Source organism: Triturus cristatus, chromosome 7 (assembly GCF_964204655.1).
Source record: "Triturus cristatus chromosome 7, aTriCri1.1, whole genome shotgun sequence".
Lineage (NCBI taxonomy): Eukaryota > Metazoa > Chordata > Amphibia > Caudata > Salamandridae > Triturus > Triturus cristatus.
The window spans coordinates 1882670474-1882697749 of NC_140590.1; the positions used below are offsets into that span (position 1 = coordinate 1882670474).

Consider the following 27276-nt stretch of genomic DNA (forward strand, 5'->3'; position numbering starts at 1 on the left):
AGTCTGGTCAAAGAAGGCTGGGAGCAATCTCCCAGGAAACCTCCCCAGAATGTATATGGCTACATGCTGGCCTTCAGGAACCAGACTAGGTGTTTCAGGCAACTTGCTGAGGCAAATCTGGAAGCCAGCCAGGAGGAGATGAAGCAGTGGTACGACCAGAATGCCACTCTGGTAGAGCTTCAGCCTGGACAGAAGGTGTGGGTCTTGGCCCCAGTGGAGCCTTGTGCACTCCAGGATAAGTGGACCAGCCCCTTTGAGGTTGTGGAGCGCAAGAGTCGTGTTACCTATTTGGTGGACTTGCAGTCTCCCAGGCACCCCTTGAGGGTCCTGCATGTCAACCGCCTTAAGCCCCACTTGGAGAGGTCTGAAGTGGGCATGCTCTTGGCAACAGATGCTGGAATGGAGGAGGAGACTGAGCCTCTTCCTTACCTCCTGGCAGCCACAGAGCAAGATGGGTCAGTGGGTGGAGTTAACCTCTCTCCCACACTGACCCCTGAGCAACAGAATGACTGCCGCCATTTGCTGGGACAGTTTTCTGATCTGTTCTCCCTGGTTCCTAGTATCACAGATTGGTGCGTCCATGATGTGGATACAGGAGACAGCTTACAAGTGAAGCACAAGGCTTACAGGGTAACTGACAGGGTCAGGGCTTGCATCAAAGAGGAGGTTTCAAAGATGCTCGCACTTGGGGTGATTGAGTCCTCCAGCAGTCCTTGGGCCAGCCCAGTGGTCTTGGTGCCGAAGGCTGCAGCGCCGGGTGCCACACCCGAACTCCGGTTCTGTGTGGAGGACTCAATTCAGTCACGAAGACTGACGCGCACCCCATCCCCAGAGCTGTTGAGCTCACTGATCGGTTAGGGGCTGCACGGTACTTCAGCACGTTTCACTTGACGTCTGGGAACTGGCAGATTGCCTTGACTGATGGGGCCAAAGAGAGGTCAGCATTCTCCACCCTAGATGGGCATTTCCAGTTCTGGGTTATGCCATTTGGCATGAAGAATGCCCCTGCCACCTTTCAGAGGTTGGTCAACCAGGTGTTGGTTGGGCTGGATGAGTTCAGTGCCGCCTACCTGGATGACATTGCAGTGTTCAGTGTCACCTGGGAAGAACATCTGCACCACCTCTGGGAAGTGTTGTTGGCACTGCGAAAGGCAGGCCTCACGATCAAGGCAAGCAAGTGCGAGATCGGGCAGGGTTCTGTTGTGTACTTGGGACACCAAGTTGGGAGCGGTCAGGTGGCGCCCCTTCAACCCAAGATTGAAACCATCCTGGCTTGGGAACCCCCCAAAACCCATACAGAGGTGAGAGCCTTTTTAGGACTCACAGGGTACTACAGGAGGTTTGTCAAGGGGTATGGCAACATTGTTGCACCCTTGACAGAGCTGACTTCCAAGAAGCAGCCCAGGAAAGTGATTTGGACTGACACCTGTCAGAAAGCTTTTGAGCCCTGAAAACAGCCATGTGCATGGCACCCATGCTCCTGGCCCCCAAACTTCTCCAAAAAGTTCATTGTGCAAACAGACGCTTCAGAGCATGGTGTAGGGGCTGTTCTCTCACAGATTACTGAGGAGGGCTTTGACCAACCTGTAGCCTTCATCAGTAGGAGGTTACTTCCACGGGAACAGAGGTGGAGTGAAATTGAGCGTGAGGCATTTGCTGTGGTCTGGGCACTGAAGAAGCTAATACCCTACCTGTTTGGGACTCACTCACGGGTTCAGACAGACCACAGACCCCTAAGATGGTTGATGCAGATGAGGGGTGAGAATCCAAAGCTGTTGAGGTGGTCCATTTCCCTACAGGGTATGGATTTCACAGTGGAACATCGCCCTGGTACAGATCACGCCAATGCTGACGGTCTGTCCAGATTTTTCCGCCTTAGTGATGAAAACTCCCTGGGGTTGGGTAGTTCTCCCCACATTTCAGCTGGAGGGGACACGTGTTAGACCTGGCACCTTGGTGTGAGTCTCCCTTCCACTTTTTTTTGCTGTGCCTCATGTGTTTTGCTGGTGTTAGCTGCTCAGAGCCCTGTGCCACTGCCAACCAGTGCCACAGTGCAAGTGCTCCCTGTATAAAATATATATGTTGATTGGATTCCATTATTGGTTTATTTGGTTTACTGTCAGACCCCAGTAAAGTGCACCAGGAGTGCCCAGGGCTTGTAAATCCAAATGCTGCTAGTGGGCTTGCAGCACTGGTTGTGCCACCCACAGAAGCAGCCTTGTGTCTAAGGTCTGCCATTGCAGAACCTGCGTGCAGTCTGGTACTGTCATGCTGACTGGGCAAGTGCACCCACTTGCCAGTCCCTAAACCTTCCCTTTACTTCATGTGTCACCCCTATGGTAGGCCCAAGGGCACGGTGCATTGTAAGCATAAGGTAGGACAAGCCCTGATGTGTGTGGCATGTCCTAATAGTGAATTAAAGCCATTTTCGTTTTTCACTATTGCAAGGCTACCTGTTCTCATAGGCCAGAATGGGCTGTTAGAATTGTTACATTCTATGATCCTAACAGACCCAGGGAACATGGTAGAAATGCGAGTTTAGTATGCCTGAACTCGGAATAATAAAATACATCTTTTAGTAAAGTTTATTTTAATATTTTGTGTTTGCAAATACCACTTTTAGAAAGCTGGTATTTGCTTTCCTAACCATTTCGGCCCACCTCTGCTATGATGTTTATCTGCTGTCTGGTTTCTGTGAGTGACAGGGCTGGGGGATCCCAGAGGGCAGGGCTAGGTAGCCTGGTGGTGAATAGAGAGATTTACCTCCAGATGGGTGGGAGGAGTGCACCTGGACTCTGAATAGGGCTGTGCTCTGCCACCACAATGCTGGCTCCACCTCCTGTGGAGCGTCTGATGTCTCTGCCCTGCACCCTGAATGAAAAGTCAGAGACATGTCAACAAAGTGCTCAGGAACTGGTTCTGGCTGGGCAAAGGCCCCTCTACCGCAGAGGAACAAAGGAGTTAGGGGTATAAGTATTGGGACCCTGCTCCCAAGAAATTAGATCCAGATTTGCCAAGAAGAAACCTCTGCCTGAAAAGAAGGAACTGGGAAAGCTGAAGGAGGAATACCGTCTCTGACCTGGGGGATTGCCTGCAGTGGTTGCCTTGCTGCTGAAGGAGAGGAGAAAGACTTAAAGACTTTGGGGCAGATTTATGAGGCCCGTTGCGCCATCGGAACGTCACTTTTTGTGACGTTCCGTGGCGCAGAAGCCTGCGTGATATTTATCAGGCAGCACTGAGCCACTTTTTTTGGCTTAATGCTGCCTCTTAAATATCAGTCCCTTTAACGCAGTGTTCTGCGTTAAAGGGGCGTGCAATGGGTGTTGCTGGGGGCGTTCCCAGCAACATCCATGGCCTTTTGACACTGCCCCATATTTACGAGAAATCGTAAATCTGAGGCAGCGCCAAAAGCTTCCGCCTCCCCAGGGGAGGCGTAAGGGAGGCGCAACGGGGAGAAATATCTTTATTTCTCCTCGTTTTTCCTTTTTGTATGTGTGCTGCATTCTGCAGCACCCATACAAAGAGGAAAAACCGCTTGTGATTATTTTTGTACAGAAAGGTTTCCCTTCCTGTACAAAAATATTCATCTCCGCAACGCAGGCACCCTTGCACCATGGTGCAGAGGTGCCTGCGTTGGCGCAGGCAGGCCATTGTGCGCCGGCGCAGGGGAAAAGGACAGGAATGCGCCGCATTTTATAGATACGGTGCATCCCTGCCCTTTTCTTTTGCCGTAGTGAAGCGCAGCAGGAAGGCCTGCTGCGCTTCCCTACGGCAAAACCTCATAAATCTGCCCCTCTATTTTTAACTTGTGCCAAAGATCTCCAAGGGCTAGTGAGTGAGCTTGCCCCCTGAACGAAGTCCCAGGACCAGTGGACTTCACCCGCCTTGAGGATAGCTGCTGGAAACACTGTTTTCCCTGTAGTGCTGAGGCAGGGAGCTGTGTGCGCCTCGTAAGATCTGCTCGAACTCTGTGAAACCCCATGCCAATCCGTCCGCCTCAAACAACGCGACTCTGAGCCCAACGACCCGCACCAGCGCCGTCAACGAGTCGTAGCTCGCACCGTGACAGAGGGACACCGCACCACACTTCGTTTCACCCCCCCCTCTTTGAGCCGCGCTGATCACCGCACACCCTGCCTATGGTGTCAAGCCTACAATCGCGCTGACAGGTGAAGTACGCTTCGCCCATCCGCGTCATACTGGCAGCCTCGCACCGTGCCGCAGGACTGACAAGCACCCCTCCCAAGGTACGGCTCGTACGCCTCAACATAAGAAGATCGCACCGCACCAGGTACCGTCCCCTCCAACACCGCAGCTCTGGGTTCTAAACGACCTGCACTGAGGAAGTCTACGAGCCGTAGCTTGCACCGTGACAGGAGGACATTGCCACATACACCGCGTTCTTTTACATCGTCCCGTCCGTGCCGGACACATCCAAATTAAGATACTGTGAACAACTCGCCTTGCATTTGCGCGCACATCGGACCGAAGTGTCCGCTGCGCCGGTTAGACTCCCCCGGGCTGTTTCATCACCGGGAGAGTCAGATAATGGGTGCGAAGCGCACAGAACTCTAAGATAAGCATTCTTAAAACCAGAACTCTTTATTGCTGACAGTATTGTGGATTATTCTTGTCGTTATATGGTCTTGTGCTAAGTCTTACATAAAAGCTAAACTATTGTTGATAATACAAGCGTGGTGTCCATTTGTGGTGTTGTCACTAAGTTACTTTATGTGGTCACAAATGCTTTACCTACAACGCATCTGAAATAATCCTTGACTGCTCGCACCTGTCAGGATTGCTAAACCTAACAATGGAAAAAGACTAATTATTAGTACCTTGGTGTTAAAATCTAGAAGTAAGACCAAGAAATTACAAGGGCGGTACAATTCCTTATCAAGCATAATACCTAAAATGGCCGCCAAGAATCGACCGCTGGAACACCAGGTTAGCGCTCCAGCTTCCAAGGGAGATCATCAAGATTCAGGTGTTGCGCCCGTTCTGTGGCACACTTCACCTGAGTTCGTCAGAGAGTAGGACGTTTGGCAGTGAAGCGTCGCGAAGTTAGCTTAGGGAAAAAACTTTGTCGTGCTTCTACATTCGCAGCGGTGTTGGAGTACGAGTCTTAGAGCAACTGAGAAGCAGTAAGAATTTTCCATGTTATCGAGTCCTGAGCATGCGCGTATACTGAGGAGAAATACTCGCATTTAATCCATGCGCATAGAGACTATTAATAATTGAGCATGCGTGAGTAAGAAATGCTGCTTATTCCCTGAAGAGAAAGTTAGAGTTAGCACTAGTTCTGAGAATAATAAGCCAGCTCTTTTCCTGTGAGAGAAAAAATAGGAATTAACTTAACCCCTTCAGTGCCCATGATGAGATGGTCTCGTCATGGGCCGTGGTTGCGCTGTGCCCATGATGAGACCATCTCGTCATGAACTCCGCCCGCTAATAGAAAGCCCGGCACAGGGCGGGGAAAGGGCGGGGCACGCAAGAGGTTAAACCAATCAAATAACGATTCCTTATCAATTATTTAGTAGTTGTAGTGGTGATTTTGGAAGGAAGAAACTTTCTAATTGTATATAAATTTACTGACTGAAATAATCTAATAGTCAGAAAAAGAGAGCAAGGATGAATTAAAACAAATACACTTACCAGTTACCGGACCTCAATAAACGTCAGCTGTATCGAGCAATAGGTAAGGAATATGTAGAAAGATAAAAAAGGGTAGAGTTAGCAGGGAAGAGTTGTGAGAAAGAAATTAATAATCAAATAATTTTAGTTGCAGCACAAAGAAGCCACACACCACAATAGAAGAGAGGCAAAGGTCACACCAAGACGGGGTAGGTGAGCAAGGTGGTGGATTTATTTAAGTGTTTAGGAGGAACTGAAATGTTAATGTATGTTGTTTCCTTACAGTAGAATTACACACCCGTGCTAGCCAGAAGAAGGCAAAAAGAATCAACGTCTGAAGCTGAAAAAAGAATCAGACGCAGTGCGACTGTCTCTTCTCTGTCCCATCCCCTTTCCCCCCTGGGGTTTCGTAGGCGTTCATGCTAATATCTACGTGGCGCTGAGGAATCTCAGAGGGGAATTGGGAACTTGCGACATTCTGCTCCTGTGCATTAGAAAAAGCACGTGGTCTGACAGAGTGAAGTGCCCACGTTAAATTGGCACCTGAGCAGAATGGCAGAAGGTTTAGATTTGAAGAAACTAGGAGACATTTTAGAAGGTATACAAAGGGAATTAATCACAGTCAGGGAAGAGAATACGGAGCTTAAAAAAGAAACCACAGAGTTGACCTTAAAAGTGAGCAGTTTAGCATCCAATCCCAGTTTAAAATATTCAGCTTCTTCTGAAGGGAATCTGAGTGAAGCATCTATTTCTTAACCCAAGATTACTACACCGGTTATCCATTCACTCTCCCCAGTAATACCTTTGGCACCACCTGAGCGTTTTAATGGAGACCCACAGAAGGCTCAAGTGTTCCTGACACAATGTACCTTGCATTTTATGTGTCGCCCAGCTGTATTCCCTGATGCGCAATCTCGAGTGGCATTCATACTGTCATATTTAAGTGGAGACGCTGCGTCTTGGTCTATGCCTTTGGTGACCAGAAATGATCCTATCTTATATGATTTAGATGAATTCAAAAAAGAATTCCTTTGGATATTTGACAGACGAAGAGTCTCACAGACAATGAGTTATTGGAAATTAAACAGGGCAGTCGAGATTTGATTGCCTATTTGGCCCAGTTTAATAAGTTGGTGGTAGAAACGGAATGGCCGGAAAACAAACAAGCAGCAGTGTTCTATCGCGGCTTAAAAGATTAATTAAAAGATGCTTTGGCACAAGTACCTAATAGACCCACGGAGATCTCAGTATTCATTGATCTAGTCTTAGAAATTGACTTTCGTCAGAGTGAAAGGAGAGGAGAGAGAAAGAGAGATTATCGTCACAGAGTGCCTAGGTTTGATCAAGTCAGGATGGAAGGCATCAAGGAATCAGACTCAGCTCGTGGAGGAGAACCCATGCAAATAGGAACAATTCGTGGACCTCTCACTAAAGAAGAAAAGGATAGATGAAGAGCAAACAAGCAATGTCTCTATTGTGGAGGCAGTGGACATTTTGTTCGGAATTGTCCAAAGAAACCAAAGCAAACATCGTCGGAAAACGCCTCGCACCACCAGTAAATGGAGTTGGACTGGTGGTTGCTGATTCTAATACAACTCCAGAAGCTCATACTTTGGCGAATACTTTGCAATCTGCTTCTCCACATTTGGTTCTGATGATGACCTTAGGTTCAGAGAGAAAACGTTGAAGCAGGTAACCGTTATGATTGATTCGGGAGCTACGGGCAACTTTTGTGACTTAAAGTTTGCTTACAAGATTGGTCTGAGGGCAATTAAGAAGGAAAAAAGTGAAGCAGTCCGAGCCGTCGATGGAACCAATCTCTCATCGGGACCCATTGTGAGTCACACGGAGCCAGTAGAATTGGAATCCGACGATGGACACTTGGAAACGCTACAATTCAACTTAATAGATGCTCTGCAATTCCAACTGATATTAGGGCTACCATGGCTCACAGAACACAATCCTACAATCAATTAGGAAGCTCGATCAATAGCCTTGGATTCTGAGTACTGTAAGGAGAATTGCCATAGAGAATGTAAAAGGAATCATGTGAAAACACCAGCGTTTCATTTAAGCGAAAAAGAGACTACGATTTGCGTAATAGATACTACAAAACTGCCAGAGCAGTACACAGAATTTCAAGACGTCTTTAATGTGGTGGAGGCTGGAAGGCTTCCTCCGCATAGAGAATATGATTGTAAAATAGAATTGGAGCCAGGATCCAATCTCCCATGTAGCAGAATGTATGCTCTCACTGAGCGGGAAGATGAACATCTGAAGGAATATCTGCAAAAATATCTAGAAAATTGATTCATTAGACCGTCCCAATCCCCTGTCTCATCACCACTTTTTTTTATTCCAAAGAAGAGTGGAGAGTTGAGGACTTGCATAGATTACAGGGCAATTAATCGGATAACTATTAAGAATCGGTATCCTTTGCCCTTAATATCTGTGCTATTAGATCAGATGAAAGAAGCAAAAGTCTACACCAAACTGGATTTGAGAGGAGCGTACCATCTAGTGAGAATTCGAGAAGGGGATGAATGGAAAACGGCCTTTAGAACCAAGCATGGGCTCTTCGAATTTCAAATAATACCTTATGGTTTATGTAATGCCCCGGCCGCCTTTCAACATTTTATCAACGATATGTTGAAGGAGTTTATTGATCGGAATGCACTAGTGTATATTGATGACATTTTGATTTTTTCCGACACAATGGAGGAACATGAAGAACATGTTAAGAAGGTGTTGCAGAAATTGCGAGAAAATATTCTGTTTGTTAAGTTGGAGAAATGTGCGTTTAATGTCACTACAGTAGAGTTTTTGGGATTTGTGCTCGCACCCAGCGGAATAACCATGGACGAAAACAAGATCAAAGCAGTGGTTGAATGGGAATCTCCTAAGACTGTCAAGGAAATTCAAAGTTTCATAGGATTTGCTAATTTCTATAGGAGTTTCATTCAAGACGTTTCCAAGAAGCTGATTCCATTAACTAAATTACTGAAGAAGGGCATTCGTTTTGAATGGACGCAAGAAGCAGAAGAGGCATTCACTCAATTAAAGAAAGATTTCACTACAGCACCAATATTACTTCATCCAGATCCATTAGAGCCCTTCTTTGTGGAAACTGACGCTTCCAACTTGGCGTTGGGAGGGGTGTTGTCTCAAAGACATAAGACTACAGGGCAATTGCACCCAGTGGCATTCCGTTCCAGAAAATTGACAGCGGCAGAAGTCAACTATACTATAACTGAAAAGGAGTTGTTGGCAATCAAGGATGCATTTAAAGAATGGAGACACTATTTGATGGGTGCTAGACATGTGATCACCGTTTATACTGATCATAGGAATTTAAAAATGTTGAAGTCAGCCAGAACATTAACACTTAGACAATTACGGTGGTCCTTGTACTTTGCTGACTATGATTTTGTCATTACTTATTGGCCTGGGTTACAAAATGGTAAAGCAGATGCCTTGTCCAGATTGGGTACAGATGGAACTTTCGAAGAGGTTAAGAGTCAGACGATCATACCAGCAGAAAAGGTGATTGGAGCTGTGTTGCACGAGTCACTGGAAGAAAGAAATCAGAGCTCCTTAACCTTGGAGGAAATAAAAAATTGGGTGAAGGAAGATTCAAAACGAGAAATTCGAGGAGGTTTACCGTACCACAATGGAGCACTCTATTTGCCTACACCAGAAATGCAGCAAAAGGCTTTAATGGAAAGTCATGACAGCATTTTGGCTGGCCATAAAGGCATTTCAAAGACGGAAGAGTTGGTAAGACGACGTTTTTGGTGGCCAGGAATGATTAAAGATGTGCGTCAATATGTAGCCACGTGTGAGATCTGCGCTAGGGGAAAATCCGAGAGGCAAGCTCCCAAGGGGTATCTGAAACCCTTACCTACCCCACCCTACCCATGGCATACTGTCACATTAGATCTAATAGTAGATTTACCATCGAGTCAAGGGTATGACACTATCTTGGTATGCGTAGATGCTTTTACAAAGATGGCCCATTATCTACCTTTAAAAGGGGTGCCCACAGCAAAAACTCTGGCAAGTACGTTTAGTCAAAGTATAGTTCGAGCACATGGAATTCCCAAGATCATAATATCAGATAGGGGTACTCAATTCTTATCCCATTTATGGAAGGCCTTTACTAAAAGACTGAACATAGAAACTAGATATACAACTAGTTATCATCCCGAGACAGATGGCCAAACTAAGCGAACATATCAAGAATTAGAGCAGTATCTTAGATTGTGTCTATTAGACCAAGAGGGTGATTGGCCAGAATATCTGTGGGCAGCGCAGTTTGCGCATAACAATGCAAAAAACGTTTCCACTGGTTATTCCCCCTTTTATTTAAACACAGGAAGGCATCCTCATCATTCACTAAGTCTTCAGGAAGTGGATGTTCCAGCAGTGACGAATCTTGTAGAACACATGACACGAGTGCATAGTTTAGCCACAGAAAATTTGAACAAGGCTAAAGAAAGTTACAAGCATTACGCATATAAGAAACCACGAAAAGAACCAGAATTACACGTAGGAGATAAGGTTTGGCTGAACACAAAGAACCTTAGACTTAAAGGGGTTAGGAAACTTCAGCCAAGATTTGTAGGCCCCTACCTGATAGAGAAAAAATTAAGCACATTAAATTCTTAGTTGATGTTACCAAGGGGGTTACGTGTTCATCCAGTATTTCATGTATCCTTACAAAAGAAGGTGTCAAAAGATTTACGAGTTAGTAACCCCCCAAAACCTATCCACACAGAGAAAGGAGAAGAGTTTGAAGTACAACAGGTTTTGGATTCAAGGTTACGGAAGGGACAATTGTCCTATTTATTGGACTGGAAGGGTTATGGACCTGAAGAGAGATCGTGGGAGTTGGCTACTGAGGTTCATGCCCCTCGATTGATCAGAGAGTTTCAGAGTAGATTTCCAAACAAACCCAAGCAGAAGGGAAGTACCTTGAGGGAGGGTACTGTCAGGATTGCTAAACCTAACAATGGAAAAAGACTAATTATTAGCACCTTGGTGTTAAAATCTAGAAGTAAGACCAAGAAATTATGATGGCGGTACAATTCCTTATCAAGCATAACACCTAAAATGGCCGCCAAGAATCAACAGCTGGAACACCAGGTTAGCGCTCCAGCTTCCAAGGGAGATCATCAAGATTCAGGTGTTGCGCCCGTTCTGTGGCGCACTTCACCTGAGTTCGTCAGAGAGTAGGACGTTTGGCAGTGAAGCATCGCGAAGTTAGCTTAGGGAAAAAACTTTGTCGCGCTTCTACATTCGCAGCGGTGTTGGAGTACGAGTCTTAGAGCAACTGAGAAGCAGTAAGAATGTTCCATGTTATCGAGTCCTGAGCATGCACGTATACTGAGGAGAACAACTCGTATTTAATCCATGCACATAGAGACTATTAATAATTGAGCATGCGCGACTAAGAAACGCTGCTTATTCCCTGAAGAGAAAGTTAGAGTCAGCACTAGTTCTGAGAATAATAAGGCAGCTCTTTTCCTGTGAGAGAAAAAATCGGAATTAACTTAAACCAACCAAATAACGATTACTTATCAATTATTTAGTAGTTGTAGTGGTGATTTTGGAAGGAAGCAACTTTCTAATTGTATATAAATTTACTGACTGAAATATTTAGAGCCAATAATCTAATAGTTAGAAAAAGAGAGCAAGGATAAATTAAAACAAATACACTTACCAGTTACCAGACCTCAACACACGTCAGCTGTAGCGAGGAATAGGTAAGGAATCTGTAGAAAGATAAAAAAGGGTAGAGTTAGCAGGGAAGAGTTGTGAGAAAGAAATTAATAATCAAATAATTTTAGTTGCAGCACAAAGAAGCCACACACCACAATAGAAGAGAGGCAAAGGTCACACCAAGACGGGGTAGGTGAGCAAGGGAGTGGATTTATTTAAGTGTTTAGGAGGAACTGAAATGTTAATGTATGTTGTTTCCTTACAGTAGAATTACACACCCGTGCTAGCCAGAAGAAGGCAAGAAGAATCAACGTCTGAAGCTGAAGAAAGAATCAGACGCGGTGCGACTGTCTCTTCTCTGTCCCATCCCCTTTCCCCCCTGGGGTTTCGTAGGCGTTCATGCTAATATCTACGTGGCACTGAGGAATCTCAGAGGGGAGTTGGGAACTTGCGACATTCTGCTCCTGTGCATTAGAAAAAGCACGTGGTCTGACAGCACCAAGCTACCTAGAGGGTGAGCAGGGGTTATTTTGAGAGGGTAATCCCCTTGTCCTGACTAGTGGAGAGGGTGCCTGCTTGTCACAAGTACCTACCTGTGCTAACCAGAGACCCCCAAATCTAACATGGAGCAAGTGGCACCACATTCAACACCCCTCATGCCATTCTTCAACTCTGAGATATCACAACTACAAGCTTTAGGTGTCACCTATCAATCACTTAGGTTTTCCCGCCTCAGTACTTCTTTAAATAACAATCCCAAAATTTCAACCTCTCTTGAGCACTAAATGCAAAGTGGCATCTCATCCTGCTTCCTCCCCAATCAGTGCTGGAGGCTCAAGGTTCACTTCTAAGTTGCAAACTTCTCCTTCACTCAGTTTCTGTGCTCCACCCTGTGGAGTTTTCAGCTTCCAGTTCTGAGCTTCTCCCACTCTAAAGTTTCCTGTGACATTGGCTACTACAACTGAAGTCCTATGGCCCATGGCCTGTCTCGGGGTTGTGATGTTTTGTTCAAAGGGGTGGTTTGTTGTATAGATAGATTACGTTACCTTTTTCGCGGACGTCATTGCTACATTAAAAAAGGCTATACTGGGGGGGCATGGTCTGCGACCGGAGAAAATGGCCGCAGCCTAAGGAGGCTCCCGAGGATGCCGAGATAACCCCCGACAATCCGGGAAGAAATCCTGAAGTCTGTGGCTAGAAAACGGCGACGGAGACGCCGCACCACCAGCGGCGACTGCTGCCATGGCCGGAAAATCGCGGCGTGCCTGTGAACCTGCCGGAAGCCCAAAGAAGCAGCGGAGGCCTAAACCCGGCGGAGAAGACGGGAGGCACAGTGGCGGCTTCAGCCGGGAGAGAAGTGAGCTGCGGCGGGAGGCGCGCCGGGGGAGGACGCTGCAGCTCACAGGTAGTGGGAGCCAGGACTGGCGCAGGGAGGGCCTAGCAGCTCACCCCTGATGTAGAGAAGTGTCGTGGGCCCACTGAAGGAAGGTCCTGTGGAGAAACAACTAGAAGGCCCTGAGGCAGGACAGAGCTGGGCCTTCCGCGCACGGCGCAGCTTAAGTAGAGCAGGACGGCCCGACGCGGCCCCCCGCCAAGTGAGGAGAAGACCCCACGCAGGGGAGAGGTTGTCCTTGTATGGCCGGAAAATAAAAAGAGGAGCAGGGGCATTGGGAAAGAGGAAGAAGGGAGAGGCGCGAGACACTGGTGGCCTGACGGCTTGCCAATATCCAGTTACAGAAGATAGGAGATCCCCAGAGGCCATAGCGGTGGATAGTTCGTCAACCCCGGAGGTTGTGGTCAAGGCCCATACCCGGCCCCCCGCATAGTGAAGTAAGCGCCACGCAACCGATCCCGGTTGGGGTACCTTTATCCTACCCAGGGCCGGGACCGGAGTAACAGAAGGTGGAGCGTGCGGATAGGTGATTGGTGGTAGACTGTTTGCGCCGCCTGCCCTGTGTCGACTGTGCAGAGATCGCCCCCGTCGATACTCAAAGCGCCATGAGTGGCAGGGGCCCAAAATCGGTGCAGAGCAACCGCATCAACAAGTACGCAACCACCAAAGATCGGCATGTCGTGTTGGAGGCGACGCCGGGAGTCCTGCCTAACCCACCTGTTGAAGCACAAAAAGAAATCACGCTCCATGATGTTATGGCCATGTTGCAGCAGATGCAGGCCTCCATAGGTACCATTTATTGCGATGTGATGCTACTGAGGGCCGACATTTCGAAAATGGGAACGAGGATGGCGGAAGTTGAGGCCACAACGGCGGTCCTCTCAGTTGATACGCAGACTCTCCAGCGGCAGGTGCACCAGCTTGAATTAGCCAACAAACAGATGACGGAAAAGCTCGACGACCAAGAAGGGAGCGCTAGATGGAATAACGTGCGCTTGGTGGGGGTGCCAGAGAGTGTTACAGGCCCGGCGCTGGATCTATTTGTAGAGGAGCTGATCCAGGACCAGCTGAAGCCCCGCAGACTCTCCAAATTCTTCTCGGTGGAGAGAGCTCACCGTGTGCCGGGCGTGCGGCCCAGGCTGGGTGCTCCTCCGAGACCTATCCTGGCAAGGATATTCAACCTCAGAGATAGAGACGCAATTTTACAAGCAGCCCGAGTGGGACCGCCGATTCGGGTGGACAACAGTGTGGTAATCCTCTACCCGGACTATACGGACGCCGTCACAAAGAAGCAACCCATTTACTATGATGTCATGGAACGTAAATGGGTTGGGAGATAAAATCAAACGAGGGCTGGTGTTGCAATTCCTTAGGCGGAAGAACCCGGCGGTGGTACTCCTTCAGGAGCCGCATCTACAGGGCACGACGGTCAAAGCACTAGATCGCTGGGGTTTCAGAATGGCAGTGCACTCCGAATTCACCACGGGGTCTCGTGGGGTAGGGATCCTCCTCAATAAACGCTTCCCTCTGACAGTTACTGCAACACATAGAGATGATCAAGGTAGGTTCGCGGCCATCACGGGCCAATGGGATGGTATAATATACAACATAGTGTCAGTATACATACCCCCGACGCTGCACCAGCCTGCATTCGCAGATCTTGGGAACTTCCTGCTGGCCCTTCCGGGTGGGGAACTGATACTTGGTGGTGATTTCAATGCCGTCATGGATACGGCTATAGACCGGCACCCTCCCAAGGACCCCAGTAGCCCAACCCATAGATTACAAGAATTTGTTGAAGCGCTTGGGCTGCTCGATACGCGGAGGGCTAGACACCCAAGCGAAAATAAATACACCTTCCACTCGGGAGTACACCGTAGTCTCTCTAGATTAGACTACATCTTCACATTAGCGACAGGGATGCTGGGTATGGCAGACATTAGACACTTACCTAGAGGTATCTCAGACCACTCCCCGATTCTCATCACGTATGCTCCATTCGCCCCGCGGACCCGCAGACTGTTCCCCATCAGGCCAGGACACCTCCAGAACCGTACAATACGAAAGAGTCTCCTTAGGACGACAAAATGCTATTTTGAGGAAAACTCAGGCTCGGTCACCTCATCGATAACGTTGTGGGAGGCATATAAAACAGTGTTCCGCGGGCAGGCCATGTCATTGATAGTAGGACAGCAGAGAGACCACCGGAAGCACATTGATGGCCTAGAGGCAGAACTCTCACGGGCGGAGGCGGCCCTAGCGGCAGACACCCCTGATGACACGACACATAATCTACATTTGGTGCAGCAGGAATATAGGGCATGCACACGAGAAGAGGCTATAGATAGACTGACAAAGACGCAACATGTAATTTATGAGCAGGGGGATAAGGCGGGACAACTCCTGGCCTGGTTGGGAAAGCGGGAAAGAGCGGGCGACTGGATAACCCGGATAGAAGCTGGGGATGGGGCATTAGTGACGGCACCACAGCAAAACACGGCGGTGCTGGCGCAACATTACGAGGCAATCTATACACCGATCGCTACAGCGACAGAGGAAGAGCACTTAGCGTTCCTGCGAGATATTGTATTGTATTGTATTGTATTGTAAAATCACTTGTATAGCGCATGGCTACCCGTAAGCATCCCAGCGCTTTTTGGTACAAAGTGGGCCTAGGGTTCAATCACATCACATTGTTTTACCGCATTAAATTCTGGGGAATAAGAATGTTTTAAGTTGCTTCCTAAACTTAAGGAAGATAGGTTCCAATCTCAGGTAATCCGGGAGGGAGTTCCATTCTTTTGCTGCTTGCAGAGAGAAGAGTCGGCCACCTGAGCGGGCTCGTTTTATCCTCGGGATAGTTGCCAGATTATGTTCGCTCGATCTAAGCTTACGTTGGGGCCTATAAGGACTTATCATGTTTTCTAATATGGAAGGACCTTCTCTATGTAGGATCTTATGTGTAATGCAGAGCGATTTAAATCGCACCCGCTCCTTCACCGGGAGCCAGTGGAGCGATCTCAAGTCTGGCTTCGCCGACATATATCTACTAGTGCCCGTTAAGATCCTAGCAGCATAATTCTGGGCCACTTGCAAGGTTTTAAGAGTGGAAGTTGGGGCCCCAAGATATATGGCATTCCCATAATCGATTCGTGATAAGACCAACGCCTGGACTACGGTCTTCCTTGCTGTTTCTGGAAGTTGGGGCAAGATTTTGCGTAGGGATTTCAGTATCCCATGACAGACTGCAGATGTCTTTCTGGCTTGATTCTCAAAAGATAGGCCATTATCAAGCCAAAAGCCTAGGCTCTTTATTTCTGTCTTAGGTGATGGTATAGCGCCCATACTGGTAGGCCAGGCAAGATGGTCGGGAATATCCTGTCTGCCTAAGAGCATCAGCTCCGTTTTTCCTCCATTGAGTCTCAATTGAGACAGATTCATCCAATTTACCACCGTCTCCAGACAATTTGCCAGGTTGTTCGGCGGGGACTCTATTTGTTGCAGAGAAAACACCAGCTGGGTGTCGTCAGCATAACTTATTAGCTGGATGCCGAACGGAGCAACCAGTTCTGCTAACGGGGCCATGTATACGTTAAACAGTGTGGGGCTGAGGGATGAACCCTGTGGTACCCCACACTGTAACGGTAACAGGCGAGAGCAGCTATTGCCCTCAAACACCTGGTAGTATCTATCCTCCAGAAAGGATCTAAGCCACTTCCAGGCTTTTCCGGTTATCCCAAGATTCCGGAGTCGAGTCAGCAGCAGGTGGTGGTTAACTGTGTCGAAGGCGGCGCTGAGGTCCAGAAGGATAATGGCAGCGCTGCCACCTGCGTCCAAAATCCTTCTGGCCTCTTCCACCACCTTCAACAGTGCTGTTTCAGTGCCTTGTCCCCTTCTGAATCCTGTCTGGGATGGATGGAGGAGACTATGCTTCTCCAGAAATGCCGCTAATTGGATGTTTGTCAGTTTCTCAATTAACTTCCCCATCCCAGGTAACAAAGATACCGGGCGATAATTCGCTAAGTCTTTGGGGTCGAGGTTCGGTTTTTTAATTAGAGATCTGACCATGGCCAGTTTGGCCACTTTCCATACCTTGGGGACCGTAGCCAAATCCAGAGAGGCATTAACCATCTTGGTTACCGGTTCACTAATGGCAGGGAGTGCCTGATTGAGAATTTTCATAGGAGCTGGATCTCGTGGCGATCCACTTTTTATGCTCCCCATCAGAGAGGGAAGAAGCTCTTCCGTAAGGGGGGCAAACTCTGCGAGTGTTGGACCTTCCCTTCTTTCCTCCCAAGGAGGAACCGGGTGGCATACAGTAGAATCTACTACCGGAATCGTCTCCAGAATCTTATCTATTTTAGTCTGAAAATAGTTTGCCATGTCCTCACATCTTGTGTTCAGCTCACCTGCTATTATAGGGGGATCCGGGATTTTATTAAGGAGCTTCACGATCTTAAACATTTCCCTGGGGGCATTGGCGGCGGATTCAATCTTGTTTGCAAAGAAGGCCGTTTTAATAGCGATAAGAGCATTTTTATATTTCTTCTGTATATATCTGTATGCCATCGCTTGACGGAGCCGCCATAACTGCCCTCGAGGCAGATATTACACCAGAGGAACTTACGCAAGCCATTAGGGCACTGCATACAGGAAAGGTGCTAGGGCCCAATGGAATTCAAATAGAATTTTTTTAATTAGCGAGCCCACAGCTGGTTTCCCACCTCCTCGCCATGTACACTGAAAGCTTAGATAAAGGTATATTGCCCAAAGATCAACGACTGGCCACTATAGTGGCTATACACAAGCGCGGAAAACCGGCGCACGAAGACCAATTTCCCTTCTTAATGCGGAGGCAAAAATATTCACAAAGACACTGGCATCAAGGCTACAGCAGCATCTCTCAGCTATAATCCATCCAGACCAATCTGGATTTATGCCCCACCGCAACACAGCGCTAAATATTAGAAGGCTGCACGGAGTATTAGAGCGTAAATCAACTATAGATGAAGACGCAGCCATACTTTCGTTAGATGCAAGGATGGCTTTTGACCTAGTGGAATGGCCCTTTTTATTTGCAGTCCTTAAGCATATGGGGTTTGGGTCAAAATTCTGCGCATGGATACGTCTGCTATATATGCAGCCGGTGGCACAAGTTGTAGTCAATGGTCCCTTATCGGACGAGTTCCCATTAGGCAGAAGGACTAGACAGGGTTGCCCACTGTCACCACTCCTATTCGCGGTGGTCCTGGAGCCCCTGGTGGCTTGGATTAGGCAGAACCTCACAATACAGGGACTGCGATGGGCCAACGGGTGGGAAGATCGCATTTCACTATATGCGGATGATATTTTATTGTACTTAACGTCCCCTGCATGGTCCATCAACTGTCTTCTAGATATCTGTGCCGCGTACGGACAGATGTCAGGGTATACCATCAACTGGGGAAAGTCACTGCTTTATATCCTACACGGCCCCCCGCCGTGGCTCCCAAGAGGATGCCCGCTGCAAATAGTCACGGATGGATTTAAATATTTAGGAATATTTGTGACACATGATCATGCGCTATTCACGGAAAAAAATCTGACCCAGCCCCTGGCGTGATTTAAAAGAGACGTTAAGCATTGGCGTACACTACCCTTAACACTCCTAGGGTGGGCAGCCCTATTTAAAATGATGGCTCTCCCCCGGTTTTTATATGCACTACAGAATACGCCGTTCCGTGTCCCACATGCGTACTTCACAGCAGTAAATGCGGAAGTGATGTCGCTGCTCTGGGATGGAAAAACGCCCCGAATAGCTCGACAGAAACTCACCAGCAGCTGGTATGATGGCGGGATTGTCCTTCCAGATCTAAAGATCTATTACTGGGCCTCCCAATTAGTCGCAATCAACCAGTGGCTCCATGTCCCTCATGATGACTCCGCATACAGATTAGATAGACACCTCCTAGAGCCATCAGGGATAATGGGTGCTCTATACAATAGGAGGAAGCAACGCAACATTACGGGACCTACACGACACACACTGCAAATATGGTATGCGGCGCAACACACACTAGGATGGGACGGTGTTGTCACACTGGTGATACCATTATGGAAGACAAAGCGACTAGGAATGTTGGGAAGGACGAAGGGATTTCGTGGCTGGGATCAAATAGGCATTTCGAAAGTGGGGGACTTGTGGCAGCGAGGTGAGGTGGTTACCTTTGCTCATCTTCATGCCACTTATGACATGGCCCAGACAGAATTCTTGCGATACCTGCAGGTCAGACATGCGCTGCAGTCCCTGATACCACCAGGTACGAGGCCTGAAGAGGCCTCTCCACTGGAGGACCGACTCCTGACGGACCACCTCCGCAAAAGGGCAATCTCATTGACATACAAGAAAATAGTTAATAACCGGAAGGACCCTATGGTAGTGCTTAAGTTTAAGTGGAAACACGAACTTGGAGAGATTGATGAGGCGGACTGGCGGGAGGCACTAGCCTCCCCCAGAGAAGCTGCAATCCCATCAAGACTGCGACTAGTCCAATTAAAAATCCTGCACCGTACATACTACACTAGGCAACTCCTACATAAAATACGTTGTGTCGGGCGGACACACCGCTCTGTCTCTGGCAGTGCGGGGAGGAGGGCACATTTTACCACACCATCTGGCTATGCCCTAAAATTACACAGTACTGGACGGCGGTAATGCAAACGCTGTCCCAGGTCACACAGATCGGAACACTCCCAAGCCCGAGATGTTGCCTGCTCAATATCTGGGAACCTACAGATTTAAATGTGGTGGCTCAAGACTAGGTAACTTTGGGCATGACGATAGCCAAGCGTAACATTGCCCAGTGCTGGGGATCCAGAAACTGCCCCACACTTGATCAATGGTGCAAAGACATGGATACGACAATGGTGGCGGAAAAGTCAGTATATATCCAGCGGAGGTGTCCCAAAAAGTGGGAAAGGGTTTGGGGTGGCTGGAACAACTATCATGGGAATATCTGTGAGCCCCCATCGCCCGATGAATCGGACTCAGATGCCAGTGGCTCAGCAGATTAGAAGGGACAAACATATAGGGGGCGTGGATGATGGGACCGTAAGGCTGCCAGAGATGGAACGAAAAAGAGGGCATTATAAGATGTACTGTAATGCTAATGTTGATGCCGAAACACTTCAGTTCATATGTCATACGGAAGTAATGTCGATGTCATGCTTTGCAAGATGTTTAATAAAAAGATTATACAAAAAAAAAGGTTATACATTATGTCAATTTGTGAGACGTCTGTGTATAATGCAGTATAATCATGTGATGATTTTTCTTGTTGTTGCCAGTTTCCTACTTTAAGCCATTTTTGTCAAAGGACGTCTGTCTCAGAACGCCTCTTGGAGAAGATGAAAGACAACCTGGAAGACAAATCAAAGTTCACGTTGATGAACTTTCCAAGGGTTCCCATGAGGGCTGTAAATGAGTCACAGAGGAAAACTCCATCGAAAGACGTTGATCTGCTAGTAAAAACTATCATGAGAAGAATAGATCAACGGATCCCCAAAGTAAGCTTCACCCACCTGGATAACACAACGTGTGTGGCAAAGAGCAAGGTGTCCCTCATAAACCCCAGAGATAGGTACTGCGTTGGGGACAATGTGACCATTCAGATTGACATGTTCGATTACTTGGGCAAGAAGAAGAAATATGGAGGCGACTTCCTACGAGCGAGAATCTACTCACCAGAACTCAAGGCAGGAGCTTCTGGGAAGATTGTGGACTTCCACAATGGAACATATCATGTGCAGTTTATCTTATTCTGGGAAGGAAAAGTGAAAGTGTCCCTATTTCTGATCCACTCTAGTGAAGCTGTGGCAGCTATATGGAGGGGACGCAATACTGGTTATAACTACGTAGGACATAAGGTGAAATATACAAATGCAACACATGAGGTTGAAGCAAACTGCTCACATGACCTAGACGCTGAGAAGGAAGTGTGCAATTTGATGGAGGCGTTGGATGAGTATCCGTTCTACTGCATCAGACCTGCGCACATGTTCTGCAGCTCAATAACTAAAATGACCAGCTTTTTCACCGGGCACTCATACTTCACCGAGCTGGAGCAGCCACTCTTTGACAAGTAAGTGCCTCACCTTAGGCAATATATGTTCACAGTGTCCATTTTCTTGCTCTGTTGGCAGCGGCTTATGTGTATTTGTGCACCACGTTTCCAAGCTTATGACTCTAGGTTGGTAGCAATGAAAGAAAGATGGGTGCTTAGTAATAAGCTGCTGCTCTGGCCAGGTTGGTAATGAAAAGAGGGTAGTTAAGGTCTTAGCCTTTCAGCATGCCAGAGACTGTTGCCAATCATTACACATAGATCACATATTCATGCACTACATTTACTCTAAAAGGGACAGAAAGCTGAGTAGGCATGAAGTACATCTGTGTCCTTCAGATTCCACTCAGATCTCAAGATGATCTTGAATGCACTGGACTATGTTACCTGAAGAAATGGACAAGTCACTTATTCAACACACACCAATGACTAACTCATATACGTGTGTATATGTACGTGATTTATATATCGTCCAAATATGAACAAAGTAACAGATCATTCTACAAGGGAAGGCTTCCAGTAGGGTTCAAGAGGGGCAGGGGCTGTTTGAAAGGTACCCTGGGGGGGGGGGGGGATATGTGTATAAACTAAAAGTGACAAAAGAGAGTGTAATGGAGAGGAGCAGATAGATTTTATATATTATTATTTCAACTTTTATACATTGCAGGCTAGAGCCAGTGGGTGTCAATGCACTTTACATAAGAACTATTACAATACAAAATAACTTTAGCTTTGTTGCATTACAGTTTTCTGCAGACATGTTTCATGATGTAAATTGCTAACAAACACAATCCTTTCCCTTCAGATATATTTGTAAAGTGATTAACATGTAGTCTTCAAATCCTTGCCCTGACTTGGGTTACTGAATGTACATTTAGGAGATGAAGCCAACACAAGAAGTTGGCTCCCAAGAGCATTTTCCAAGGAATGAAAACATAGACCTCCATTCTGTTGAGTGAACAGCCTCCTCTGCCTTCATGGTGGCACTGTCCCCTGGCAGGAGCATTCATTCCATGTTCGTTTAGAGGCGGTGTATTTTATGACTTGTGGCCCTTCCTGGCATAAAGCCTCCATGGGTCTGAAAGAACTAATGTGGTTATGCAGGTGTATCATTTGCCTGTCAATATCTTAGCCAGAATGTTCTTCTTCTGTATATTCAATATTGATGGAAGTCTTTAGAAAGAATGATCTTCCTGGGCTTACCTGGCTTTAGCATTAGAGTTGTTCTTACTTCCCTTAGATCGATGGAAGTTGAAAGTTGTCCCATCTCTTTATCCTCATTGTACAGTGCCAGGAGATGTTCTGAAATACCACTAACTGAGTCCGTGGACAAGCCATTTGACCTGGGGCTTTTCCTGTCTGGAGGGGGGGTATGGCTCTGGCGATCTCATGAGGGATAATCTCTTGTTCTAAATCTGCCTTCCTTCAGGGTCTGATACTGATGCTAGTAATCAAGCCATTGAACGCCTCTGCATCGTATTGTGTCTTAGAATTATATAGACCCTCAAAATACTGTGAGAAACTGGATGCTATTCAATATTTGACTCTTAGGGGCTGATTACAACGGCGGATGGACTTCAGTCCGTCTGCCATCATCTTGGGTAGTAGGACGGTACACCTACAAGGCAGCAGTCCCACAGGGGGTATTAGGATGCGACCGCCACTGTGGCGGTCGCACTTGCCATACTTTGCATTGCAGTGGGTGCTGCTGGCTGTTTACATTTCCCTGCACTACGTGGCAGGCACCATATGGTGCCTGCCACATGGTGCAGGGTAATGTAGGGCCAACCCTCAAACAAAAGTGCCCGGGAGGAAGGGGGGCCCACTATGGGCCCCCAATGTCCACCCTTGTCAGCCTTTCCTTGGCGGGTGAAGCTCCATGGAATGGCTGGCAGGATGGACCATCGTAATCCCTATGGTGGTGCCTGGTAGGCACCGCCACCATTACAGGTATTGGGAGGCGTCTGCCACACCGGCAGGTTCAAGGAGCCCTTCGGAGGCGTGGTGGTCAGAGTTTTCTGGTGGGCGGGAAATGGCCTCAAGATGGTGGTGAACCACCAACCCAAAAGCCTGTTGGTGGCGGGTTCTCTGCCATCGTAATCAGCCCCTTTATTCCTTACCAGATATCTTTGAGTCACATAGTATTGATGTATTGTTGTAAAAGATATGTATTGTGATGTATTCTGCTTGTATTGGCTGGGTATCTGTTTCAGTTTTTTTTTTCACAACGCAATTTTATTGTTGAAAGCCAATACAAGTTTGGCGTTGCGTAGAATGCCACTAGAATAATGACAAACAGCATTGATTTTACCATTTTCAATAAAAACAGGGCTGTGTTGATGCAATAAACACATTAGAAAAGAACTTAGAACAACAAACGATAGTGATGTAACAATATCGCTGGAAGCACCCAGCGATCTCGAGCATGCAGGTCGAAGCAATTCAGTACATATGTAGGTAAAATCCATATCTATATTGCAGAACAGCACGGTCAACCCAAGAGCCCTTCAACAGCAGAGACAGAGGGGGAAGGTTCTAGATCTAATCCCCTGTAATTCACCCACCGCTTCCATATCTTATAGTGTTTCTGGGGGCACCCTTTCGCTGGGAAAACTGGGACCTCCAGCCCCATGAAAACATCGAGGGCTTTCTTCCAGGTTGCAACCGATGGCGGAGCCTCACTCTTCCACACCTTCGCAATATCGCACTTAGCCAGCATAAGGCCTTGAAAGAGCAAGTGGAGCTTGTATCTATTGCCACCCAGCCCCTCGGTTATATGTAGCAGAAATAGTCAGGGCGAGGGTTGAATATTCCATCCCACGACCTCCGAGAGGCATGCTGCCACCCCTCTTCAAAACTGCGACAGGAATGTACACTGCCATACTGTGTGAAAGAAGTTACCTTCATCCGCCTCACAGCGCAGGCAGCTAGATGGCGTGATCAGCTCAGCCCAGCACAACCTGTATCTGGTGAAATATATCCGATGCAAGTATTTGAATTGGATCAACCGCTACCATTCAAAGCCACGGATGTGGGCGTCTATCCTCATCCACGCCGCCTGTGGCTCCATGGTCAAGGCAAATAAGTACGGAGAAAAGGGACAGCCCTGTCGCGTGTCCCGTGCTATGACGAAGCGGCCCGAGATGGAGTCCGCAACCCTAACGGAAGCCGAGATATCTGTATATAGGAGCCATATGAGATCTAGCAGGCGGGGGACAATGTTTAAGCGACTAAGCAATGCGAAGAGATAGACCCAGATAAGCGAGTCAAAGTCCTTATCTATGTCGGCGAGGAGTAGTGCTGCAGGTTCCCCCAGTTTGTCCACTGCTGCGATTGCATTATGTGCTCTACGTATATTATGGGGTGTAGCTCGGCCTGGCATAAATCCTGCCTTATCAGGATGGATAAGTTCAGAGATGTATGGGACAAGACGGTTAACGATCGCCTTGGCCAACAGCTTGGCCTCCACATTAAGAAGTGAGATCGGAATGAAGTTCCGGTAGGCGACCTGGTTTGAATCTATTTCAGTTTTGATCTATAATTAAGTTAAACTCTTCCAATTAGCAATAGCTCCTATGGGAGGCACATTTATGCGTCCAACAATAAATGTGATGTTTTGTGTTGGAGTGTTGGGCATGTACAAAGAGATTATAGTTCTCTATTCGCCTTTTCCTTCTCCTAACGCCATCATGACACAGCCCTCCAGATCTGCCCAAGAGCTCCACAGGAATGATGGGGTTGATTGTTTAACTAATGCTGCTGTCCTTGGGGTGCTTGAGCCAAAACCAGCATGGGCTGATGGCTTCTATTTACCTCTGGACAGTAATCAGAACTTGGTTCCAATGAGGTGTGCTTCCTATAGGAGCATGAAATCAGGATTCTGTCTCTGAAGAGTTTGGTAAATTGCTTCCCTTTTAAATTCATTGCTCTTGTCTTTGACGTCCCATGTCAGAAAGCTAAGGTTATACTAATGCTGTATTTCCTAGGCCATGCAGTGTTTTTTTGTGTTATGTTTTGTGAATTGTTTTTTTTTGCACAACTGTTAACTCTTCAGGTGTCCTGTCACTAAGTGAAACCAGTACAGAAAAATAAAGTGACAGAGAAAAAGCCAAGTTATTGAGTACATAGCCAGGTTTTAAAAGCCGTTCTGAAAGCTAACAGATTCTGTGTTGCACACAAGGATGGCGGAAGGGTGTTTTATAGTTGGGCAGAGCAATGGCTACATGTCTGCCCTCCCAATTAGGATAGGTGGACATATAGGGCCCGATTCACAGAACTAACTTAAGACAAAATCCTAAACTTACTACCATTTTCGTATTCACAGAAGGCACTTACTCATTTTGGTATTCACAGAAGACACTTACTCACTTCGGTATTCACAGAAGTTAGGAGTCCTAACTTTAGGACTCCTAAATGCCTTCTGTGAATACCGAAAGCCTTAAAATTAGTATTTTTCTCAGTTTAGGAGTCCTAAAGTTAGGACTCCTAACTTTACTACTACTAATTAACTGAGAAACATTCAAATTTTAAGGCTATCGGTATTCAAAGAAGGCATTTAGGAGTCCTAAAGTTAGGAGTCCTAACTTTACTACTACTAAATTGAGAAAAATCCTAATTTTAAGACTTTCGGTATTCACAGAAGGCATTTAGGAGTCCTAAAGTTAGGAGTCCTAACTATACTACTACTAAACTGAGAAAAATCCTCATTTTAAGACTTTGGGTATTCACAGAAGGCATTTAGGAGTCCTAAAGTTAGGACTCCTAACTTCTGTGAATACCGAAATGAGTAAGTGCCTTCTGTGAATACCAAAATGAGTAAGTGCCTTCTGTGAATACCAAAATGGTAGTAACCTTAGGATTTTGTCTTAAGTTAGTTCTGTGAATCGGGCCCATAGCCAGTTTTTTTACTGTCCGTCATCACCAGGCAAACCCTTTCGGTGAGGGACAGAAAAATGGTAATAATGTTCCCCTTGCCAAGAAAGATGACTCCCATGACGATGAGAGCATAACATATTTTATTTTCAAAAAGAAAATCAGTTTTTGAAAATTCAAAAGAAATCTGTTTGATGCAGGGCTGCATCAGCATGACTCAACCATGACTCAGCCATGCACCAAAAAGCAAAATTCATTGTCATGAACAGCTATGACGGTGGTTCCTGCCACAATTAACTCAGGGCCACAGTGATTCAAACAAGATACTCTTGGGCATAGGTTTCTAATGCAGCTCATCCAAAGCAGCCGCTGCAGAGGAATGTCAGGACCATTGCCGCACTAACCTGGCTGCAGAGTTTTGAATTTTCTGCTGGCTGATTCAAAAGGCCAACCATAAACACGAGAAATTAAGACTTACAATAGTCGAATTGACGAAAAAGGGGCAATTAGACCACAAGAGATGAGCATAACCAGGAAGAAGTGGCAGGGCCCCCATCAAAGAAAAAGAGGTGGCAGATTAACATGATTTGACAAAGATGATTAATCATTAAGCCTGGGCAGTGAACTCCACTCCGTTCATGGATATTGCGGAGTTTTCCACATCCACGGCGCACGTGGAGTTCCAACGCTAAACTGAGTTTTTTCCTTGCTCGTGCTTGCCAAATATAAGTTGGCGAGTGTGAGTGAGGAAAATCCAATGCTAGACCACCTCCCAGTGAGATTTCTCAACGTGGGCGGTCACAGATGGTCACTTCCGCTCTTGTTGAAAAACCAGTCATTCGCATTGAGGAAGCTGCAGCGCGAGTAGAAAATGTACTAAAGTGCCAGAAAGAAGCAATACCCTCTTGCACTGCACTTGGTTCCATTTGCTCTGATTTTCCAGTGCGGGTAAAAACACCGAGCTCTAAAAATCAGCGTGAATGGCGCGACCTAACGCACTCTGCTGTTTGTGGAACTCCGAGTAGCACAGTGGAATTTTCGGGTCACTTCGTGGAGTTCTCCATAGCCGAACTCCTCCCAGTGTTATTAATTATTCATGTAAAAGCCAAGATTTCTGATTGAGCTGGACAGGAAATAGAGTCCCAGATAGTCAGCCAAAAGTCAGAAGATAAGACCTGTGAGCAGCTGATACATCACATTACACTTGGAGGGGACTATTCACAAAGGTACCTTACAGCTAGAAGTAATTTATGTGTGTAATTTGCTCATACATTTTTAAGTAACTTTATTGCTTTCAGCTATTCACAAAATCGGAATATAAAGATAGTCTATATTGTAGATTTTCTCTGCTCCACCCACTGCAACACGGTGTAGAGAGAAATTGACAAGATTAGGTTACTACAGCCAAAAAGAAACAGTATAAGTCCATCACCCCATGAGTCCATCCACTAGTACTGAAAAACACCCCCCCCCCCATATAAAACAATGGAGGCAGTAAATTAAAATAAAACTCCATAAGAAATATTGTCACATTAAATTAAATATTTAATATAGGTA

General features: G+C 46.8%; 1 protein-coding gene across 1 annotated transcript in view; it reads left to right on the forward strand.

Annotated features, from left to right (window-relative positions):
• LOC146813607 (NXPE family member 1-like) overlaps positions 1–27276 on the forward strand; it is a 334010-nt gene that overhangs the window by 141627 nt on the left and 165107 nt on the right. The window contains exon 3 of the mRNA XM_085620358.1: positions 20075–20868. Coding sequence (XP_085476484.1) covers positions 20075–20868 — 794 coding nt within the window. The remainder of the gene's footprint in view (positions 1–20074; positions 20869–27276) is intronic.